This window comes from Microtus pennsylvanicus, chromosome X (genome assembly GCF_037038515.1).
Source record: "Microtus pennsylvanicus isolate mMicPen1 chromosome X, mMicPen1.hap1, whole genome shotgun sequence".
Taxonomy (NCBI): Eukaryota; Metazoa; Chordata; class Mammalia; order Rodentia; family Cricetidae; genus Microtus; species Microtus pennsylvanicus.
This window is the reverse complement of record NC_134601.1, coordinates 117044530-117070111: the sequence shown is the minus strand read 5'-3', so window position 1 is coordinate 117070111 and position 25582 is coordinate 117044530. Positions and strand designations below refer to the sequence as shown.

Sequence of the window (25582 nt, the reverse complement as noted above, 5' to 3'; positions counted from 1 at the left end):
CTAGGCCATCATCTATGTTTTATATGATAATTTAGTAGATCTTTACATTCTTGCAACCAAAGCTGTAAACTTCTAAAAAACATTTCTTCTTAGGAGCACAATTCTTCAGAAATATTCCTTATGACCATACTGTTATTTTCTCATATTTGCTTTCACTGGAGAAAGCATATTAGCTTTTCTCTCACTGATTTTCCTGGTTATAAGTAATGCAAAGCAGAATGGATAGTGCTATTCTAAGTCTTTTTTAACCCGGGGAAAAATGACAGAAGTATTATTTCTGAAAGGAATACAGTGCTCAGTGACCAAAGTAATAATGTAATTGTCAAGCATGGGTGAATTTAACTTCCTACCCTCAAAACCATCACACCAAGAGCATTTTGTCAAGCATGGGTGAATTTAACTTCCTACCCTCAAAACCATCACACCAAGAGCATACATAGGTGGTGACTGAGGGACTGACTTTCTCAATTCTGGTGTGTGTGTGAATGCAATTTACCTTTAGAGGCTCGCCCACTCTTTCTGGGAACCTTTGATGAGACTGGAGCAAAAGTTAGAGGTCGCTGAGAACATCGTTTGAGTCTTCTACTTCCCTTTAGTTCCTCATTTAGTGCTTTAAAAAAAAGGTACATGTTATAATTACTATAGTCAGTTATTTTTGTATTATCTGTATGAAGTACTTCTGCATCAAAGTAATTTGCAGACTATGACTTCAACAACAGTGTCAATTATTTGACTATAATATCAGGTTCACTGTATCCTATATGTATTTCTACTGAAATAATATATTAAAGAGTTGGATTGGGGAGATGGCTCAGAAGTTAAGAGCCTATCAAAGCACTGGAGACCAGATCCCAGCACCCACATCAGGCAGCTTACAAAGCCTGTAAACTCCAAGAGATCTGATTCACCCTTCTGCATTTTGTGAGCACTTTAATGCACACACATACATAAATAAATTCTTGTGTTCAGCAGGACGGTGGGGGGTGCATGCTTTAAATTCCAGCACTCGGGAGGCAGAGGCAGGTGAATCTCTGTGTGTATTTTGAACAATTCAGAAGCATTTAGAGAAAGATATGTCTAAATTTTATTTATCCTGTGGTCACATACCAGGCAAACACTCTACCACTGAGCTATGTCCCCTACTTACTTTCTATTGTGATACAGGGTCTTACTAAACTAAGATAGGCTTGAAATTTATCTCACATAGGCCTTACACTGCTTCAAAATCTCCAGTAGTTGAGATTACAGGTCTATGTCAATAGACATGGCTGTACATATTTCCTCATAATTCAGAAAGTAACCACTTTGTAGAAAGGCAAACTGAGAATCAGGGAGGTTCAGTACTTTGTCCATAAAGTGTAATTCTAATTAACAGCAAACCTTGGATTAAAATTTAGATCTGCCAAACTTCATGTCCTTATAGTGTACAAGTTACACAGTCAGCACTGGAACCCAGATTTGATAAATTCCAACACCTTATGACAATGACTATTGTACTTTCATGTAAGGACTTTCTGTATCCTAACTTTATTTCAAGGGATTCACTAGGCAGTTATACCAGCATGGAAAAACCATAAAGGGGACTCCAATTAGGAGATCACTTTACTAAGCCAGAAAAGGGATGGGGCAATAGGGTTCTAAATGGGATGAGGGTTGTGGCAAGAAAATGGGAGAGAAAGGAATAGAGAGGAGACACTTCACTGAAACAGAGGCAATAAAGTTTATGAGGAAAAAATTGAGAATAATCAGAAAGAACTGAAAATGAGTAACTGGAGATGATATCCCGGTTTTCTACTTGATTGGAATACACTAGACTTAAACACATTAAGACTATCATGATATTCTAGTTCCAGAATTGACAGCATTTGACAAGAAGACAATGCAGCTTTAATACCGGGACTTACAGCTACTTTTGTGACATCCATAAACTTCTACTATAACCAGAATATGGTTACTTGTCAATAGTTATATGAAAGAGCAACAAACATCCAAAAAATGGAAAGCTCAAACAATCTTTTCACTGTAGAGATTAGAAACAAGAATATCACCTGTGGTTCTATAGGACAACATTGCACTCATCTTTTTATTCAGTCATCAGTTTGGAAGACAGGTAACTGTAGCTAATTTTGAGAAAATCATTCTTTATTATCTATGGGCTCAATAGTCTTTGCTACTTTCTTTAGATTAAGGTCAATAATGTTAAAGCCATACCTCAACCTAACAGAATATGTCAAATATCAACTATTCATAAAAAAAAAAAAGCAAAAAATAGCACACTGGCTTTGATTCTCAAGTTTACTAGGAATTTAGTGCTGAGCACTAAATTCAAGGCCTTGTGCCTGGAAGGCAAGCATACTATCCCTGAGCTATAATCCTTAGTTAAGAAATGAGTTTCTCACTTTAAGTGAAGAAAGTATAATTATATACCACACATTTTTCATTAGTTCAATGTGGCAAAATGTTTGATGATGACAGAAAGGAAACTCTGAAATACTCAGATTCTCAAGTATAAAATGCAAAATAAAAGCATAGTAGGGGTCAGCAGATAAAGACACTTTCTACGCAATCCTGGTGATCTGAGTTCAATTCCTGGAATCCATGCAAAGATGGAAGGAGAGAACTGACTCTAAAAACTTATTCTCAGGCCTCCATATGTGCACTGCTCCCAACATCCCCTCCCCACTTTCTTAGATATATAGTATACAAAACTTTTATTTTTCTTACCTGGTTTGCTTTGATCAAGGTCTGTAGTAGAGGTAGGAATATGAGCCTTAGGTTTAAAAGGCTGGCTACTCAAAAACTTATCGCACTGCATGCTGCGGCAGAAATTTTCAAGAAAGCGAAGCGCAAATGATGCACTATTCACTGGAGGGAGCTGAACACTATGAACTTTCTCATCAAAGAAGGCTATGGGGCGGGGAGGTAAGGTCAGTCATCAGTCATCTCATAGCAGATGAGAAATAAAATAACAAAAGAAATCAATTCAGGAAATGTACTTTAAAGCTTACTTTCTGGGTTTTAAAATTTAAAAAGAAATTGATAAAAATCCTATTAAGTATATATAAATAGTGTAACAGAAATGGCTTGGTTTATAGTAACCCTTCTACATCTTATGAGTACAAATGTTATGATATCTGTTTATAGAATCATGATAGACAATAACTACAAATTACTTCTCTCCTATTCTATTTTTTCTTTAAATTTTTTTTATGGTGCTGAGCACTAAATTCAAGGCCTTGTGCCTGGAAGGCAAGCATACTATCCCTGAGCTATAATCCTTAGCCTTTTCATTTTATCTTAAGAAGATTTTCTTTTGAGTCACATTATTCTTTAAAGCTTATTAGAAATTTTTCAAAAAATTAAAACATTTTAATAGCCAAAGAACTATGCTTAAACATTTAGCTTAGCAAAGCATGTACAAGAAAAAAAATCAGTATCTTTTACTTAAACTTATAGTACTACGCTGACTACTACCTATTTTGTTTTCTGTTTGTTTGTGTGAAACAGGGTATCAATATATAGTTGGCTGACCTGGTACTTTACTTATAGCCCAGAGTGCCCTTGAAGTCACAGTAGTCCTCTGTTTCAGACTTCTGAGTACAAGGAGAATAAATATGTGCCACAATACCTGGCTCTTATCTGTCTGCTTTGATAAAAGTAAACTTTCCAAATGAGATTTAAAATTTTATAAGTATATAACCACTATACTTATTCTATTACATCAGTATAATAAAGTGCTATAGTAGAATATAAATATAAATAATCGCTATGCAATAATAGTCTGCTTCTCTAAACCTCAAATCAAATTTAGAACACATATAAAGAATTAGATTAATATACCAGTTATTACTTCTCCTCCTCGATTATCTGGCTTAATAAATAAAAACACAGTCTTGGAATCAATGGCACAATCCACACAGGCCTGCACAATCCGCCGGAGAATCACATTCACAGGACCTGGACCAAAATGGTCAGGCAGCTGCTGAACTTTCTGTGGATTCAGGTAGGGGCCACAATCTCCATGTTTATTTATATAGACACAGACTTGAGGAGAAAAAAAGTATATAAAAATGAGATGAATTAAAACAAATTTTCTGAAAATATTACATAATTGCCATATCCTACTAGTGATTTCACTTAATGGAAACATAATAGTTCTTATCATTGGCCATTTCTGAAAACATGCAGGTAGATATATTTTCATAATTACATAAAGATATTGAACATGCAAATAGTCCAAAAATAGCTTATGTAGCATTTATGACTTCTACTCAAACTGATTATATAAAATATATGTTTGAGAAGACTTAAGGGCATCATATAATCATTCTTAATTTAGCATTGCAAGAAATGATACAAAATTAAAGAGTAGTTTCATGTTATTAAATTTTGATCTTTCCCTCCTCCAACTCCTCCTAGAGCTTTCCCGCTTCTCTACCTACCCAAATTCATTATATATACAATATATAAATTTCCTTTGAAAATTGCTCATCCTTACTCATTGTAAATCACTGATAGTGTACTTCAACTGCATTTTCTAAAGCAATAAAATGACTTCATAGTATATATAGTAGTAAGTTGTAATGACAAAGTTTGAATATGAAAATAAAAATTTCCTTCTATATATGACTAGGCTCACTGAGGGAAAATTTTTTTTTTGAATTTTTGAGACAGGGTTTCTCCGTAGCTTTTGGTTCCTGTCCTGGAACTAGCTCTTGTAGACCAGGCTGGCCTCGAACTCACAGAGATCCGCCTGCCTCTGCTTCCCGAGTGCTGGGATTACAGGCGTGCGCCACCACCGCCCGGCTACTGAGGGAAATTTTAAACCATTTTCTTTGTACTATAAAATCATATAGTACAGAAGTTTCTCATCTATAATCATGGTGTCAAGTGTAGATAATTTAAATTGACAAATGCAAATCAATGTATACTAGAAAATCATACAGGTTTATCAGTACTCAAACCATTTAAAACTTATTTTGTACTAAAAAATTACATACACACTTATTTAGTATACTAAAAACCATACATGTCAATTTTACTGGGTTGAAATATGATAATTTGACTTGTCCCAACTGTCAGAGGAAGGATAGCCTCTCTCACAAAAATGAAACAGTGATTCAAACCTAACCCAAGGTGATAACAGCACAGATACATACAGAAAGTAAAGCAAAAGAAGGATTTCAATGTTTTATCATATTTCTGCTATACATGTTGAGATCCCTTATAAGAAATCATTGGTACCAGAATATTTCAAACATAATGAGATAACTTGGGGGATGGAACATATGTCTGAGCATAAACTTCACGTATACTTCATATAAACTTTATACACAAAGCCTGAGGTAGTTTGATATCATACTTTTGTGGCACTTGTGTTTTGATTGCAACGTATCATATGAAATCAGGTGATTTTTACTTGTGGTGTCATGTAACTCAATAGGTTCATTCTTGGATTAGATATTATCAACTTGTATTCATTTAGCTAGTGTATTAAATGTAATACACTACTTCTTATAAGAAATAAGAAATTGTGTTAAATGAACCTTTAAAAAACAAGTGGTATTTAAAAAATAATTTCCTTTAAGTGAGAAAAATGATAAAAAAGAGTTCAAGGAAAATAAGAGCATAAAGGTGGTAATTCAGGATATAAAAGAATAGGACATACTTTTAAAACACTAAAGGGATGCCAGAGAGATAGCTCAAGAGCACTGGCTGTTGTTTCCAGAGGGCCTGGGTTTGCTTGCCAGCACACACATGACAGTTACGACTGTCTGTTGTGGCAATATTTTGTTTGTACTATAACAAATAAAGCTTGCCTGAGAATGAGAGTGCCAAACAAGCCACTAGTTAGCCATAGAGGCAGGGTGGTGACACACACCTTTAATTCCAGCAGTTGGGATACAGAGGCAGATGGATCTCTGTGAGTTCAAGACTATCCTCGGTTACACAAGATTGAATCAGTCTAAAAGAAAAATAGAGCAATCAGGGAGGGGGAGGGAAATGGGAGGCGGTGGCGGGGAGGAGGCAGAAATCCTTAATAAATAAATAAATTAAAAAAAAGAGGAACATCAAACATCAAAAAAATAATAAAAAAATAAAATAAAAAAAGAAAAATAGAGCCAAGCAGTGGTGTCTCACTCTGACTCTGGGTTTTTATTATTAAGACCAACTAGAAATCATATTACATCCTGTATCTCTCTAGTCCCAGTGGATCTGACATTCTCTTCCGGGCGCGAGGCAGATACATGGTTGCAAAAATACAAATGTAGGCAAGACACTCATACGTACAAAATAAAATGAAAGGAAAATTAAAATACAAAAAGATTAAGAAAATGTATATGGGATGATAAAAAAGGATTTGCTTTGTTCTGTGCTCTTTTCAACATACCAGAGAAGAATTTAATATCACCATGTCCTTTGACAGAAAAATTATTTTCAAAAGGTATGAGTTATTTTGGAAAACACATATAATATGAAATGACAAAATACTTTGAAATAATAAGGATTTGATAATGACACAAATTCAAAATGTTGGATATTTACTTTCAGGTGACAGATTTACACAGGCTGTTTTTGCTTAACATCAAGCTGAACTATTAGTTTAACAAAATACATTAATATCTTACTCATTTCCAGTACTTTAACAACAGTCAAATCAATGCTGAATAAAATATGTAATGTTTATTACTGTTTTGAAAATACTAACTTACCTGTAGACATCACTATTTTAGATGGCCCCACAGGAGACTTATTAGATGAAGATCTTCTTATTAGTGAACTGAGAGATGCTGTAGACGTAGAAGAAATAACTGGAATACATTTTTCCTGTTTTAAAAAAAAAGGAACAAAGTATGCAGGTAATGTTCTCTTTTAAAAGCTTCCAGATTAGAAAACAAAAATGGGAGACATCACTGGATCACAAAAGCATCAGTTAAAAAAAAAATGGTTGAAAACTTTCTGGGTACCAAGAACTGCAGTGATTTGCAAACTTAACTCAGGCCCACAAGCTATTCAGGTGCCAGAGAAAGAGACCAAAGTCTAGGTAGGATTCTGTATCCTATCTTCTGATGATACCTTAGTCAAATTAGTTGTGCAAAACCTGTTAACCTCAAAAAATTTCTGAGGTTCCTTGCAAGACATGATTTTTTTTGTTTTTCTGTTTTTCAAGAAAGGGTTCTCTGTAGCTTTGGAGCCTGTCCTGGAACCAGCTCTTGTAGCCCAGGCTGGCCTCAAACTCACAGAGATCTGCCTGCCTCTGTCTTCTGAGGGCTGGGATTAAAGGCGTGCAGCATCACCATCAGGCAAGACATGCTTTTTAAATCACTGTTAATTCTATAAATCTCTTTTCCCATAAGCAAAAATAACCACAGAAAGGTAGAGGACCTTAGAAAGCAGCTGTTCATTCCTATTGGCTCTGGCCAGCAATAAACTTCATAAAATTGTAAATAATTTGGTGAAGACTGCTTGTTGCATGTAAGAGACAAATATCTCTTAAACACAGGTGAATATTGCTAGTATTCTAATGATGTGAAATGTTGGGATTTTTCTAGGAGCTACTTTCAAACTGCTCTGTAGTGTCACAAAAGGTACTCCTGTGCCTAGAACAATTATGACAAAAGAGTAAAACAAAAATATCATTTAAGGTTTCTGCAATATGCTTTAAATTAATGACTGTTATCTGGATTCATAGCAATCTAGTAAATCATGTCAAGTAGTGAATTACAAATTTCATTTTTCAAAATTCTGAACCCTTTGATGCAAGATAGTATGTTTAATACCAACCTGAATAAACTCATTTATTTAGAAAATGTACTAACATATGTTTTTAAAAGTTTCTAAAATTAAATTTAATTAAATTTTATGTGCATGAATGTTCTGCCTGCATATATGTCTGTGGACCATTTGCATGCCTGGTGCCCACAGAAGACAGAAGAGGGTGTTTGATATTTGGAACTGGTGCTACCAAGGGATGTGAGCTGTCATGTGAATGTTGGGAATCAAAACCAGGTCCTGTAGAAGAGTAGCCAAGTGTTCTTAACCACTAAGCAGTATCTTTAGCCCCTGTGCTAAAATCTTAAATGAAGGAAGAAAAATGACAATTCATAAAGGAATCTTTTAAGAATATTTTATGTAGCTCAAAAACTTCATCAGCTATTAAAACTGTGAACATCTTTATTTTTATTATGAAATAATGAAGTTAGATGATAGTGAACTGAAATGACAATTTTGAAAAAATATAAATTATGAATTATACTAGTGTTCTTTATCTCTATCATTAAATGTTTACCAAAATACCTTTTCAAAATTATATTAGTGTTGATACTAGAAAATATAAGAATCAAAAGATATTATCACTAATATATATAACTTTCTGAGCAGCTGAAAATGTGTTTTCAGATGTATTTTAACTTTAAATTTCAAGATTGACTTTTCTTAATTTTATTTCCCATTTTAAGAACATTATTGCTTTAGGAAAATCAATATTTTTACAAATATTTCATACTGATTTTTATAAATATTAGATGTTTTAAAAAGAAATAATTGTGTAAATATTTTTAAAAAACAAGATGACATTATTTTGTTCCATATGGAAAGTACTCATAGACACAAATGTTCTGCTGGTATAATATGGAAATGCTAGATGTATAAGATAATACTGCTGAGATATTTTTACCTCTATATTTAGAGTGCATGTCTTATGGATACTTATTTGAGTCTTTTTAAAATTCCAGAATTAAATCTCTGTCATTTAACCAAGAATTTAATTCACTAATATTTAATGTAGTTATTATTATATTTGGGTCTGAGTAAACCATTTTATTATGAATTATCTGTTTGTTTCCTTTATTCTTTTTTTGTTGAGGTGGTTCCACTTATATTTTGAGGGGTTACTTGAATACTTAAAATTCCATCATAATTTCTTCCTTGGATTTTTAGGTACACATAATTCTTTACATTTTTATATTATAACTAGAGGTTCATCATAACTTTGTATAATTTTCAAACAAAAATTCATAATGTATCATTTTGCACAAAATGTTGAAACTAAAATTATATTCAGGCTTTCATAATGTAAATTGTTTATGTAGTTATATGTATCTGTTATATAAACTGTACAGGACTAGAAATGATTATAAGAAAAACTTCTTCAGTATTTTCCTGCCCACATCTATCCCTCCCTCTCTTCCTCCTGACTAATTACACATTAAGGAAATCTCAACTTGCTGTCTTTCTCAGTTTTTTAAAATTCTGTATCAGTTTTTCACATTGGATAGTTTCTATTCTATTCTCCAATTCATTTACTCTTTGTTCTTTCATCACCAGTAATTACCAGTCAATTATGTTCAATGACCACTTTACTTTAGATATTACTTTTGCTCCACCCCCACTCCAGCTCCACTCCCTGCCCTATTTGAGTTCCTGCCTTGACTGCCTTTGATAATGGACTGTGATATAGAAGTGTAAGTTCCTCATAAATTGTTTTCATTTAATCACAATAGAAAACCTAACTAAGACAAAAAGAGCTTTATACATTTAAAATAGTCCTAGAAAATTCAGCATAGTCTTAGCAAATTGCTAAACTGAGTGTTAAAAATAATACTCCAACACAGAGACAATAAAAATTAGCAAGAGACATGACTAACCTTTACCCATGACTTTCTACCTTTTTCCTTTGGTAAGACAGTTTTACAAGTACCCTTCGTTGTAGCTGAAGTATCTCCAGTTGGTTTAGTTTTTCCTGATTTCTTGCTGGTCTTTGGTACTGGTAGTACAAGAGTTGTTTTCTGTGGAGACTTCTTTTTTGGGGATTGAGCCCCTTTGGAGGTGGAAGACTTTTTTTTCTCAGAGGTAGGGGTTTTTGTTTGTTCATAGGAGGAAGGTGGTGTGTTCTCTGCACTCTTCACTGAAAGAGCTGAGAAGAGAGCTTAGCAACAAAAATTAAAGAAAATGTAAAAACACTATCATATGACTGAAAAAAGTTTAAGCTTATCTTTAAAACTTTCCAACGGGTACTCACTGAAATTATTTTAAACAAGATCCAAATTAGCAAAACTAGAGATGAAAATGATGACATTACAATAGACACTAAGAAAATCAAGATAACCATAAAAGAATACTTTTTTAAAAATTTGTATTACACTAAACAGGAAAACCTAAAGGAAATATATTTCTTAAAATATATAATCTATCAAAGTTAATTCAAGATAAAGTAAATGTAATTTAAATAGATTCATAACCCCTAGTAAGATAGAAGCAGTAACTAAAAATCTCCCACCTAGAAAAAGTTCATGGACAGATGGTTCAGCCTATAATTCTACCAGGTATTAAAAAAAGAATTAATGACATTAGTTTTCAATTATTCTCAAAAAAAACCCTAAAGAAACATTCCTAAATGCTTCATACAAGGCCATCATTACCCTGATACCAAAATCATACAATGACTCAACAAAAATAAAAAAAGATGGATATCCATTACGAATATAAATAAAAATTCAATAGAATATTACAAACCAAATTCAAGAATACATCAAAATATTATCCACCATTAAGTCAGTTTCATATCAGTGACACAGGAATGATTAAACATATATAAATCAATAAACATAAGTCATCACAGAAATAGACCAAAGGACAGAAACCATATGATCATCTCAAAAAGATACAGAAAAGGCCTTTGATAAAATTCAACATTGCTGATAAAAGTCCCAAAGAGATCAAGAATATGTGGGACATATCTCAACATAATAAAGGCAATTTATAACAAGCTGACACATCAACGTTCCTTCTAAATGGGGAAAATTAAAAACAAAAACCAACAAAAAAAAACATTTCCACAAAACTCAAGTCAAAATGGATCGAAGACCTCAACATAAAGCCAGACACACTGAACCTTATAGAAGAGAAAGTGGGAAGTACACTTGAATGCATGGTCACAAGAGACCACTTCCTGAATATAACCTCAGCAGTACAGACACTGAGAGAAACAATTAATAAATGCGACCTCCTGAAATTGAAAAGTTTCTGTAAAGCAAAGGACCCGGTCAACAGACAAAACGACAGCCTACAGAATGGGAAAGGATCTTCACTAACCCCACTTCACACTAACCCCACTTCAGACAGAGGTCTGATCTCCAAAATATATGAAGAACTCAAGAAATTGGTCATCAAAAGAACAAATAATCCAATATAAAAATGGAGTACAGACCTAAACAGAAAACTCTCAACAGAGGAATCTAAAATGGCTGAAAGACACATAAGGAAATGTTCAACATCCTTAGTCATCAGAGAAATGCAAATGAAAACAACTCTGAGATTCCATATTACACCTGTAAGAATGGCCAAGATCAAAACACTGATAACAACTTATGCTGGAGAGGTTGTGGGGAAAAGGGAACACTTCTGCATTGCTAGTGGGAATGTAAGCTGGTACAGCCACTTTGGATGTCAGTGTGGAAATTTCTCAGAAAATTAGGATACAACTTACCTCAAGACCCAGCAATCCCACTGTTGGGTATATATACCCAATGAATGCTTAATCATGCCACAAGGACATGTGCTCAACTATGTTCATAGCAGAATTGTTTGTCATAGCTAGAACCTGGAAACAACCTAAATGCTTCTCGACTGAAGAATGGATGAGGAAAATGTGGTACATTTATACAATGGAGTACCACACAGCAGAGAAAAATAACAACATCTTAAATTTTGCAGGCAAATGAATGGAGCTAGAAAACATCATTTTGAGTGAGGTAACCCAGACACAGAAAGATAATTATCATATGTATAAAGCAAAGAAAACCAGCCCACAAACATCAATTCCAGAGAACTTGAACAACAATGAGGACCCTAAGAGAGACTTACGTAGATTTAATCTACATGGGAAGTAGAAAAAGACAAGATCGCCTGAGTAAATTGGGAGCATGGGGACCTTGGGGAGAGGGTTGATGGGGGGAGGGTAGAGGCAGGGAGGGGAGCAGAGGAAAATGTATAGCTCAATAAAAAATAATAAAAAATACATTCAACATCTGTAAGCAGCAGGAAAACACTTAAAATCTCATCTTATTCAAGTCAGAAGGTACACAATAAGATCAAAATATAAGGCATAAAATTTTTAACAATGAATAAAATTATTAAAAATAAGACACTGATTAAACAAGAATGTCAGTCAAATGAAATTTTAGATGCATTAGATTATTATAATCAGGAAACAATTTAATTATCTAAAGAAGATAAATTTATTAGACTAACCAACAAAAATTTGATTTAGCACATTGAAAATGATACAAATTTATCATTGTGCTATTTCTTGTACTAGATTTCTTTAAAAAAACTGTATTTCCTTCTGGAAATATGCTATTATTTAATATTGAGGAAGCATATTGTAAATAAATATAGAAAAAAATAAGGCAAATCAGTTACCTGGAATTGCTTCTTCATCTTCCAAAAGTTTGGCTTGGTCTTCCCAAAATTTACTGACTCTTTTGTCTTTGCGTTTTTTCTTACCTTCATTGAGATATGAAATAAAAAAAATTATGTACCTTTAAAGCTGGAACACATTATGTTCCAGTCTGCATGTTAAATAATAAAGCATCTAATGCACCATAGTCACAAATCTTATCACAGTGGAAATTTCTATGAATTTATCTTTGTGGGACTTTTACTTGTTTCCTTAAAAGTGAAAAACAGTTTTGTCTTCTAAAAACATTGTACCATTATTCAATACGTGGCAAACATCTTGTGACTCAATATGGATTAAAAAAAAAAACAAAGCAATCACCTCGGGCTGCTTCTTCATTTTCAAAATGACTTGCTTCATCTTTCCGAGGTTTGGTGACTGGCCTGCCCTTGTGTTTTTTCTCAGCTTTGTTGAGTTATGAAATGAAAAGCAACTATTATGTATACTTAAAGCTGGGACACATTACATTCTAGTGTGCATGCTAAACAATAAAAGATTCTAATGCAGAATAGTCATGAAATGCTACCATCATACTCACATGAAATTTAACAATGCACAACATGGCACAGTTGTACAGGAGTGGCATGCATACCTTGGCAGTAACCAAATACTCTTTACTTGGACTTAAGATCCACTCAACACGAGGGAAACCATGACTGGTACTGGAAACCCAGCTAAAAATTCTGTGCTAGAGAACTGATGGTTATTGGAGGATAATATGCACCCACTAATTTAACCGAACAGCATAGTCCCCAAAAACTATCTACAAACATTTGTCTTCATACCCACAGTAGTCTTCATTCTTCATCAAGAAATCTTGTTTGCCATAGACAGAGACCATTACAATAAACCAAAACTAATTAAAACAAAGAGTGGTGGAGTCCAATCAGAATGGATACATTTACAGAATATTTCTGCACATTGCCAAAAAGGAGGTAGAAAGACTGTAAAGAGCCAGAGGGTGAGGAGTTCTCTCTAAAGCTGTATCTCCTAGTAATATCAGGAGAAATACACAGAAAATCATGAACATTACTGCTCATACATGAGATGAGTAAGAATGACATTAATATACAGAAATAGCTCATGAAGCCTCAACCACATAGAAAAGAACTATAGAAAACTGAAGAAAATGGGGAACAGGAGAGATGGGAAACACCAGAAAGAAGCACACAATCTGGTGTGAAAAAGTCAGCCATAAAAACAGAATACAGTTACTATTATACAGACAGAACAAGTTATGTTCAGGACAGTATGTATACATAGATATTTTTGAATGCAAGCATTAACAATTAATAAAAGAGGAGGCCACACATTTGTCAGAGAGATGAAGCCATATATGGGAGGTTTGGGGAAAAGGGGGGAAAGGAGAAAGGTCAGAGTTTAATTATTAACTCAAAAAAGAAAATGTTCTCTCTTAAAACATAAAAAAACTATAATCAGGAAAAAACTAATCTTTCAAAGTGATGAACTTACTATAATAGAAGACAAATTTGACTTATCATACTCAAAATTTCTATGAATTTTTTATCATGCTACTTCTTATACTTGTTTTCCTAAAAGTAAAAAGCAGATTTTCCTTCTAAAAACATTACACCATCATTCAATATATTGCAGACATGATAATATAGATTAAAAATCATCAAAAAAAACCAAAGCAATCACCTGGAACAGCTTCTTCATATTCAAAAATTCCAGCTTGGTCTTTCTGAGGTTTGATGACTGTTTTGCCCTTGCGTTTTTTCTCACCTTTATTGAAATATGAAAATAAAAACAAAAATTATGCACATTTAAAGGTACAACACATTATGTTCAATCCACTATGTTTTCCAAATAGCAAAGCTTCTAATACTAAAGCACATGTTCTAATATTGCCTTGTCATTAAAGAAGCCTACCATCAGGCTCACGTCATGTGTAACAATGCACATCACAGCATGATAACTCTAAGTATGCAGCTGTGGAACACATATTTTCTCTATAACCAACAGCACTTTACTTGGAAATAAGACTCGTTAAACAAGAGAGAGTACATGTCTGGTAATAGAAACCCAGCTAAAAACTCTGGGCTTGTCAAATAATGGTTATCAGAGAAGAATCTACAACAACTCAATTACTAAAACAGCATAATCCCTAACAGTAATCTATAAACAGTTTTATTATGCCTTAAGATAACTGTATTCTTTACTCTTTATTAAGGGAACTTTTGTTTGCAACAGACAGAGACCATCATAGAAAACCACAACCAATAAAAGCAAACAGTGGAAGAGATCAATCAGAATGGATATCTACAGAACAATCCTGCACATAAGGTACTGCTCAGGGAAGGCTGCTCAAGAGAGTGTAGAAAGATCTTAAGAGCCACAGGGTGAGGGAGTTTAAGACTGCATCTTCTAGCAATAGCAGGAGAAATTACTATCAAACATGAGTTGAACAAGAATGACAACAATACATATAAAAACTGAACAGAGAAAAAGCCCATGAGGCCTAAATCCTAAACAAAAGAACTACAGAAAATGGAAGATATGGGAGAGGTGGGAATCCCCAGGGAAGAACATACTAATTCACTCTCAGATAGAAAAAGATAGCCACGAAAACAAAAATACAGGTATTATTAAATAGACTAAACAAGTTATATTCAGGGCTATACATGTATGTAGATATTCTTGAATGCAAGCACTAAACCGTAAGTGAGGGAAAAGGCCATATATTTGGCAGAGAGAACGGAGGGTATACAGGAAATTTGGAGGAGGATCAGGTAGGGAGAAAGGTTGAAATGAAACTATAATTTCAAAATAAAAGAGAATTTTCTCTTTGAAAACATGAAGAAAATTATAATCAGGATACAATCTAATTCTCAAAAAGGATGAACTTATAACCAATCTGACCATTTACAGTAAAAATTTCTATGAATTTATTATTGTGATAATTTTATTTTTTTACAAAAAGTAAAAAAAAATCCTTTTAAAAACATTACTCTATGCAATATATGGCAAACACCTTCTGAATACATATAGTAATTATATATAAATATAGGTTTGTGTTTATGTATATACATTATATAACTACTATGTTTATGTGTATGGGTGTATGGTCATGATATATAATGACATTATATTTATGTTCACAATGTGGTTAAATATATTTAAATATTTATTCATATATATTATAATTACTTTGTGTATGATTTATATTTATAAAATATACATATACAAAATGTGTATGTATATGTATTAAAAACAATCACCTGGGGCAGGTTCTTCGTATTCAAAAAGTCCAGCTTGGTCTTTCGATGTTTTGGTGACTGTCTTGCCCTTGCGTTTTTTCTTAGCTTTATTGAGATACAAAATGAAACACAACGATTAAGTATATTTAAAGCTAGAACATGTTATGTTTAATCCACTATGTTTTCCAAATAGTAAAGCTTCCAATACTAATACATATGCTCTAATATAACTCTGTCATGAAGAAGTCTACCAACATGCTCATGCTACATGTAACAATGTCCATCATGGCATGATAACAAGCATGCAGCTGTGGAACATGTACTTTCTTTGTGATCAAGAGAGAGAGAGCATGCCTGGTAATGAAAACCCAGCTAAAAAGACTGTGCTAATCAAATGATTAAGAAGAAATCTACAAGTACTAACTTACTAAAATAGCATATTCCCTAACAACAACCTAAAACCTTGTTCTTATACTTGAAGATAACTGTAGTCTTTAGTCTTCATCAAGGAAACCTTGGTTTGCAATAGCTAGAGACCATAAAGTCAATATAGATTTAAAGCAAAACAAAGCAAAGCAATCACCTGGACCTGCTTCTTCATCTTCAAAAAGTCCAGTTTGGTCTTTCCATGGTTTGGTGACTTTTTTGCCCTTGCGTTTTTTCTCAGCTTTATTGAGGTATGAAACAAAAACAAAGATTATGTATAATGAATCTAAAACACATTATGTTTAATACATGATTTCTAAATAATAAAGCTTCCAATACTAATACATATGCTCTAATACAGCCTTGTATTGGGCTACCATCATGATCCTGTGATATGTAACAGTGCCCATTATAGCATGACAACTCTTAAATATGCAGCATCGGAACACAGACTTCTTTGTAACCAGAAGATCTTAATTGGACTTAAGATTCCTCGACAAGAGGGAGAGATTGCCTGTAAAGGAAATCCAACTAAAAATTTGGTGCTGGTGAAATTATGTTTATTGGAGAAGAATCTACAACCACTAATATACTAAAACAGCATAATCTCTAACAACAATCTATATTGTTCTTATACCTGAAGATAACTGTAGTTTTTATTCTTTATCAGGAAAACTTTGGTTTCAAATGGCAAGGGGCTATTACACAAATCCACAAACAATCAAATCAGAGAGTGGTGAAGCACAATCAGAGTGGACCCATCTACAGAACACACCTGTACATAAATAAGATAAGGCCCGGGGAACACAACCCAAGAGGGGGACTGAAAGATCATCAGAGTCAGGGAGTGAGGGAATATGCTCTACGGCTGTGTCTCCTAGTAATATCAGGAGAAACACACATAAAACCTGACAAACATCACTGCTCAAACCTAAGTTCAACAAGAATGGCACCAATACCTATACAATCTAGACATATGGCTTCAACCCTATTCAAAACACAATAGAAAACTGAAGGAAATGGACAAAAGAAGATGTGGGAATTCCTAGGATAGAATATACTAAATTACTATATGGTTTCAAAAACCCAGCCATAAAACATATATTATTATACAGACTGCACAAGTTATATTTAGGAGTGTGTGTGAGTATGTGTGCATTTATATAAACATTCCTGTTTTTGTTTTTTGTTTCGCTGTTGTTTGGTTGGTTGGTTTTTCGAGACAGGGTTTCTCTGTAGCTTTGGAGCCTGCCCTGGAACTAGCTCTTATAAACAAGGCTGGCTTTGAACTCACAGAGATCTGCCTACCTCTGCCTCCTCCCAAGTGCTGAGATTAAAGGTGTGCACCACTACTGCCCAGATTTATATAGACATTGTTTTTTTTATATAGACATTCTTAAATACAATTATTAACAATTAGTATGAAAAGAGGCCATGATTTTGGCATAAAGAGAGGGTTGAAATACGAGGTTCTGCATGGAGGAAAGGGTATGGAGAAATGTTGAAATTAAATGATAATTTCATAAAAAATGAGATCAATCTCATTGAAAACATGAAATGAATCTGTAATCAAGGAGTCTAATACTCTGAAAAGATGAATTTATTATACTAAGAGAAAGATTTGGTATATCACAGTGAAAATTTTTATGAATTCATCACTGTGGTACTTATACTTATTATCTCTAAAATGAAAAACAGTCTTGTCTTCTAAAAACATTACACAATTATTCACTATCTGGCAAACATGATATGAATCAATGTAGATCAAAACAAAGCAAACATCTGGGGCTGCTCCTTCATATTCAAGAAGTCCGGTTTGGTCTTTCCATGGTTTGGTGATGCTTTGCCCTTGATTTTTTTCTCAGCTTTATTTAGATATGAAATGAAAAATGATGACTATGTACATTGAAAGCTATGATACATTATGTTTAATCTACTATGTTTTCTAAAACAATAAAGTTTCCAATATTAAAGCATATGCTCTGACATATCCTTTTCCTAAAGAAGGCAGCCATCATGCTTACGTAATTTGTAACAATGCTCATCAGGGCATGATAACTCAAAGTATGCAGCATTAGAGCACATTATCTTCTTTGTAGACAGAAACCCTTAATTGGACTTAAGACTCCCTCAACAAGAGGAAGAGCATGATTGGTAATGGAAACCTAGCTAAAAACCCTGTGCTGATCAAATGATGGTTATTGGTGAGGAAATCTACAACTACTAACTTACTAATACAGCATAATCCTTAACAATAATCTATAAACATTGTTCTTAGACCTGAAGATAATTGTCGTATTTACTCTTCATCAAGAAAACTTTGGGTTGGAACAGCCAGAGACTATTACAGAATTCTACAGCCAATCAAACCAGAGAGTGGCAGAGCCCAGTCAGAATGAATATATCTACAGAACTCTGCTGCACATAACATAAGGCTCAAAGAACACTCCCTAACTTAGGGGCTGAAAGATCATCAGAGTCAGAAGGTGAGGGAATTTGCCCTAGACTAAATTTCCTGCAAATATGAGGAGAAGAACACATAGAACCTCACAAACATCCCTGTCCACACATTAGCTGAACAAGAATGGCACCAATACATACACAAACTGGACAGAGAATAGTCCATGAGGCTTCAAGCCTACTCAAAGTGAAGGAAAACTGAGAATAGGAGAGGTGGCAATACCCAGGGAAGAATATACTAATTCAGAGTCTGGTACCAGAGAGCCAGTCATGAAAACATATATATACAGGTATTAGTATTAGTATATAGATGGAGCAGACTATTTTTTGAATCTCTCTCTCTCTCTCTCTCTCTCTCTCTCTCTCTCTCTCTCTCTCTCTCTCTCTCTCTCTCTCTCTGTCTCCCCCTCTCTCTCTCTGTCTCTCTCTGTCTCTGTCTCTGTCTCTCTCTCTCTCTCTCTCTCTCTCTCTCTCTCTGTGTGTGTGTGTGTGTGTGTGTGTGTGTGTGTGTGTGTGTGTATACAGAGTTTTTATCAATGCAAGCACTAACAGTGTGAAAAGAGACCATGAATTTTGGCATAGAGTTGGTGGTTGAAACAGAAGATTTTGGAGGGAAGAAAGGGTAAGGCAATAGGATGAAAATTAGTGATAATTTCACAAACAATGAGAACAGTCTCCTTGAAAACATGAAAAGAATCTGTAATCAGAAGCAATCTAATTCTTCAAAATGATGAACTTATTATAACAAGAGAAAATTTGACTTATCAAAGTGAAAATTCCTATGAATTTATCATCGTGGTACTTACACTTGTTTATTTAAAAGTTAAGAAGTCTTGCCTTCTAAAACATCACACCATTATTCAATACACAGAAAATATCATGTGAATAAATATAGATAAAAACAAAGCAAAACAAAGCAATCACCTGGACCTGCTTCTTCATATTCAAAAAGTCCAGCTTGGTCTGTCCATGGTTTGGTGACTTTTTTGCCCTTGTGTTTTTTCGTAGCTTTATTGAGGTATGAAACAAAAACAAAGATTATATACACTGAAAGCTAGAATACATTATGTTTAATGCACTACTTTTCCAATTAATAAAGCTTCTAATACTACTGTATATGATCTACTATTGCCTTGTTATTGAGAAGGCTACCATTATGCTCATGTGATGTATATCAATGCCCATCATGGCATGACAGCTCTAAGTATACAGCAGTGCCACACGTACTTTCTTTGTAATTTAGAACTCTTAACTGGACTTAACTTGCTCAACAAGAGGGTTAGCCTGGTAATGGAAACCCAGCCCAAAACTGTGTGCTTTTCAAATGATGATTATTGGAGAAGAATTTACAACCATTAACTTAGTAAAAGCATAATCCGTAACAAAAATCTATAAACATTATTTTTATACCTGAAGATAACTGTTGCCTTACACTTTATCAGGAAAACTTAAATCAAACAGCAAGAGGCTATTACAGAAATTCACAAGCAATCAAAGCAGAAAGTGGTGGAAACCAATCAGAATGGCTACATCTATGGAACACTCCTGCACATAAGATAAAGCTCAGGGAACACTATGCAAGAGAGGGTTGAAAGATCATCAGAGCCAGAGCATGAAGGAATTTACTCTAACACTGTATCTCCTAGCAATATCAGAAAAACACACATAAGACCTCACAAACATCCCTGTCCACACATCAGCTGAACAAGAATGGCATCAATACATACACAAACTGGACAGTGAATAGTCCATGAGGATTAAACCCTACACAAAAGACAATAGAAAACTGAAGGAAACTCATAAAAAGAAAGTTGGAACTACCCAATGAAGAAAATACTGAATCACTGCCTGGTGTCAACAAGCCAGTCATGGAAAAAAAATATATATATAGGTATTATTATACAGATTTGAAGAGGTTACATTTATGAACATGTGTGTGTGTGTGTGTGTGTACACATAGACGTTTTTAAATACAATCACTAAGAATTATTGTGAAAAGAGGCCAAAAATTATGGCACAGAGAAGGTGGTTGAAATTGGAGGTTTTGAATGGAAGAAAGCATGTGGAGAAAGGTTGCAATTAAATGATAATCTCATAAAAATGATACTTCTTCATGAAAACATTCTGTAATCAAGAAGCAATCTAATTCTCCAAAAGGATGAACTTATTATACTGAGACAAATTTAAATTATCACAGTGAAAATTTCTATGAATTTATCACTGTGTTACTTATATTTGATTACTTAAAAGTGAAAAACACTCTTGCCTTCTAAAAACATTACACCATTATTCAATATTTGGCAAACATCATATGAATCAATATAGATAAGAACAAAACAAAAAGCAATCACCTGGGGCTGCTGGTTCTTCATACTCAAAATGTCCAGCTTGGTCTTTCCATGGTTTGGTTACCGTCTTGGCCTTGGGTTTTTTCTTGGCTTATTGAGGTATGAAATGAAAAACAAAGATTATGTACATTTAAAACTAGAACATCTAGTAACTGATGAAAAAAATTCCTTACCAGTTGGGCCTGCCAGAGACTTAGAAAGTATTTAACATTTATGCTAGTCTAGTGAATTTTTTAGTTTGTTATAATGCTTACATATCTTCCAGATGTGTAGTAGGTCATGTAACTTTTTGTTAAAGTCCAGACATGATATACTGGTTGAAAGGAACTCTGATAAAAAAGCATTCAGTGACGTGATGCATAAAGAGAGGGAAAATGCTACATTCTTCCACAATAAAAAAATAAAGCTAGAACATGTTATGTTTAATCCACTATGGTTTCTAAATAATAATCTTCCAATACTAAAGCATATGCTCTAATATAGCATTACAGTAAAAAAGGCTACTACCACAATGCCTATCATGGCATGATAAATCAAAGAATGTAGAAGCAGAACACATACCTTCTTTGTAATCAATAGTACTTTAACTTGCAACAAGAGGGAGAGCATGCCTGGTAATAAAAACCCGGCTAAAAACTCTATGCTGGTAAAATAATGATTAAGAAGAAATCTACAACCACTAACTTACTAATACAGCATAATTCCTAACAACAATCTCTAAACATTGTTCTTATACCCAAAGATAAGAATGGCCTTACTCCTCCTCATCAAGAAAACTCTGGTTTGGAAAAATCCAAGACCCTTACAGAAATCCACAATCAATCAAAGCAGAGAGTGAGTAGTGGAGCACAATCAGAGTGGATACATCTACAGAACACGCCTGCACCTAAGATAAGGCTCAGGGAACACTATCCAAGAAGGGCCTAAAAGTTCATCAGAGCAGAGGGTGAGTTAATTTGCTCTACGACTGTGTCTCTTAGTAATATCAGGAGAAACAAATATAAAACCTGACAAACATCACTGTCCAAATATGAGATGAACAAGAGCAGCACCAATACAAATATAAACTAGACAGATAAAAGTCCATGAGGCTTCAACCCTACTCAAAGGATGATAGAAAACTGAAGGAAACAATCAACAGGAGGTGTGGGAATACCCAGAAAGAATAGATTAAATCACTGGGACCAAAAAGCCAGCCAAGAAACCATATATACAGGTATTATTATACAGAATGAGCAGGTTATATTTATGAATATGTGTGTTTGTTTGTGTACACAGAGACGTTCTAAAATACAATCCCTAAGAATTACTGTAAAAAAGAGGTCATGAATTATGGCATAGAGAAGGTGGTTAAAATGGGAGGTTTTCAAGGGAGGAATGGGTATGGAGAAAGGTTGCAATTAAATGATAATCTCAATAAATATGAGATACTTCTTGAAAATATTAAAAGAATCTGTATTCAAGAAACAATATAATTCTCCAAAAGAATGAATTTCTTATACTAAGAAACAATTTTGACTTATCACATTGAAAATTCCTATAAATTTATCATTTGGTACTTATATTTGTTTATTTAAAGGTAAAAACAGTCTTGCCTCCTAAAATCATTATATCATTATTAAATATATGGCAAACATTATATGAATCAATATAGTAAAAACAGAACAATCACCTGGGGCTGCTTCTTCATACTCAAAAAGTTCGGTTTGGTCTTTCCGTGGTTTGGTGACTGTCTTGCCCCTGGGCTTTTTCTTAGCTTTATTGAAGTATAAAATGAAACATAAATATCATGTACATTGAGAGCTAGAACGAACACATTTTGTTTAATCCACTATGTTTGCCAAATAATAAAACTTCTAATGGTAATGCATACATTCTAAAGAAGGCTACCATCAAGCTCACTTGAAATGTAACAATGCCCTTCATGGTATGACAACTCTAGGTATAGAGCAGTGGCATGCATACCTTCTTTGTAATCAACAGCTCTTTAGTTGAACTTAAGACTCGTTAAACAAGAAGGGCGAGAATGCCTGGCACCAGAAAGCCAGTAAAAACTCTGTGCTTGGTGAAATGATTATTAGAAAAGAATCTACAAGCACTGATTTACTAAACAAGGTAATCCCTAGCAATAATTCATAAACATTTGTCCTCATATCCTAAGACAATAGTAGTCTGTACTCTTCATCAGGGCAACGTCTCTTTGCAAATCACAAACATCACTACAAATATCCACAACCTTTCAAAATCCAGAGACATGGAGCTCAATTACAATGAATCCATCTACAAAATACTCCTGCACCTTAGGAAAGGCTCAGGGAACACTGTCCAAGAGGCAGTAGAAAGATTTGATAGGTCAGAATATAGGGGAGCTTGCTGTAAGACTGTGTCATTCAGTAATATAAAAAACAGTACCCATAAAGTTTCATCAACATGATTGCCTAAACAAGAGCTGAACAAAAGTGATATGTATGCAAACTGGACAGAGAAAAGTCCACCAGACTGCAACTCTATACTGAAAACATTATACCATTATTGAATATGCAGGAGTCAGGTTGTAAATCAATACACATAATTTTTCTCAGTGTTATTGAGGTATGAAATAAAAATAAAAAATATGTCCACTTAAAGCGAGAAGGTATTATGTTCCATTTAGTATGTATGCCAAAAAAATTTCTACTACAGTACAGTCATGAAAAGGCTATCCTATTGATCATTTGATATGTCATAATGCCCATCATGACATGATAACCTAAAGATGTATTAGTGGTACATATACCTTGGCAGTAACCAATAGCACTTTACTTGGACGTAAAATCTACAACTCAACAAGAGGGAGACTATGCCTGCTATTTGAAACCCACCTAAAACCTCTGTGCTAGTGAAGTGATGGTTATTGGAGGAGAATCTACAACCACTAATTTGCTAAACCAGCATAATTTCTAACAAAAATCTATAAATATTTGCCTTTACACCTACAGATCATACTATTCATATGCCAAACTGGAAAGAGAAAAGTCCACAATGTGCCAACCCTATACAGTGAACTATCAGCAACCAAGGAAAGCTGGAAACTGGAGAAGTGGCCTTCCTCAAGGAAAAGCACAACAATTATTTGTCTGGTGCCAAAAAGCCAGCCCTGGAAACATACATACAAGTAGCATTATACAGACTGGACACGTTATATTTAGAAATACATTTTATATATTTATATACACACACATATGCATGCGGTATATTACATGCATTAGTATGTGAGAATTAGTGAGAAAAGAGGTCATGAATTTGGAGAGCAGGAAAGGTATATGGTAGAGTTTGGAGAGATGTTAAAGGAAGGGAGAAAGGTTAGACTTAAATTATAATTGCAACAAAGAGTTTTCTTTTTTAAAAACCAAAATAGTTTATAATCAGAAAACCATTTAATTCTCAAAAGGATGAATTTCTTAGAATAATTATCTAATTTGAATTATTACAGTGATAATTCTATAAAATTATCATTTTTACTTTTAAAATTTGTTTTCTTTAAAAAATTTTTTTTGAGACAGGGTTTCTCTGTTTAATAGTCCTAGCAGTCCTGGAATTCACTTTGTAGACCAGGCTGGCCTTGAACTCACAGAGATCCGCCTGCCCCTACCTCCTGAATACAGGGATTAAAGGTGTACACCATCAATGCCCGGCTAAATTTTTTTTTCTTAAAATGAAAAAGTCTTTCCTTCTGAAAACACTACATCATTATTCACTCAATATACAAGAATCACCTTGTAAGTCAATACAGACAGATAAAGCAACACAATCACCTGGGGCTTCTGCTTCATCTTCAAAAGGAGTGGCCTGTTCTTTCCAAGGTTTGGTGACTCTCTTGCTCTTTGGTTTACTCTCAACTTTGTTATGTTATAAAATGAAAGACAAATTTACGTACATTTAAAGCTAGAACACATTATATTGAATAGGTATGGCAAATTATAAAGGTTCTACTCATAATGTATACTCTCTAAGACAGTGTTGTCTTAAAAAGACTCAGATGCTATACAGCTTCAGAAAATGCTCATGTCATATGCAGCTTCCAGCTACCTGGCACCCCAATTTAGGCCATTTTAATACTTTGGATGAAGACTGATTGCCAGGCTAATTTTGATTATGTTACCAGCAATAAATAAATAGATAGATAGATAGATAAATACCAAATAAACAAATGAGATAGTTCAGTATCAACACCTTAACAACTTAATAATGTTTATATACTAAAATCTACTATTTCTAAATAAACAAGCTTTTGAGGGAGAGAGATGAAATTATAAACATATTCAAAGCTCAACTACATTTACTTGGAGTGTTTTACTTTACAAAGTTAAAGAGTAATCAGACTGACTACTACTGCTTTACTTTTTCCATACTTAAAGATGATATAATATGCATACAATAAACTTGTGATAACAAGTATCAAATTTTTCTGCAGCTTTGGCATCCTACTTTTACTTTTCACCAAAAAGGGAGCAGCCGAGTCCTTTACCCAGCTGTAGAGGAAGCAAGATGTGACTGCCTCGCTGAAAAAGGTACCAAGCCATGTGGCTAACATATACTAGAATAATGGGCTAATATAAGATATAAAAGTTAATAAGAAGCCTGAGCTAATGGGCCAATCGGTTTATAACTAATGTAGACCTCTGTGT

At 34.0% G+C, this 25582-nt stretch overlaps 1 protein-coding gene across 6 annotated transcripts in view; it reads right to left on the bottom strand.

Annotated features, from left to right (window-relative positions):
- Scml2 (Scm polycomb group protein like 2) overlaps nucleotides 1-25582 on the bottom strand; it is a 157775-nt gene that overhangs the window by 10898 nt on the left and 121295 nt on the right. For 3 of the 6 annotated variants that reach the window (XM_075958084.1, XM_075958085.1, XM_075958090.1), the window contains exons 22-35: nucleotides 24710-24793; nucleotides 22588-22671; nucleotides 20919-21005; nucleotides 19492-19575; nucleotides 16265-16348; nucleotides 15703-15786; nucleotides 14123-14206; nucleotides 12782-12865; nucleotides 12424-12507; nucleotides 9648-9928; nucleotides 6714-6828; nucleotides 3841-4044; nucleotides 2725-2907; nucleotides 497-610 (exon numbers count right to left, since the gene is read on the bottom strand). In XM_075958084.1, the coding sequence (XP_075814199.1) occupies nucleotides 497-610; nucleotides 2725-2907; nucleotides 3841-4044; nucleotides 6714-6828; nucleotides 9648-9928; nucleotides 12424-12507; nucleotides 12782-12865; nucleotides 14123-14206; nucleotides 15703-15786; nucleotides 16265-16348; nucleotides 19492-19575; nucleotides 20919-21005; nucleotides 22588-22671; nucleotides 24710-24793 (1656 nt within the window). The remainder of the gene's footprint in view (nucleotides 1-496; nucleotides 611-2724; nucleotides 2908-3840; nucleotides 4045-6713; nucleotides 6829-9647; nucleotides 9929-12423; nucleotides 12508-12781; nucleotides 12866-14122; nucleotides 14207-15702; nucleotides 15787-16264; nucleotides 16349-19491; nucleotides 19576-20918; nucleotides 21006-22587; nucleotides 22672-24709; nucleotides 24794-25582) is intronic. The other 3 variants (XM_075958088.1, XM_075958086.1, XM_075958089.1) reach the window with 3 other exon arrangements.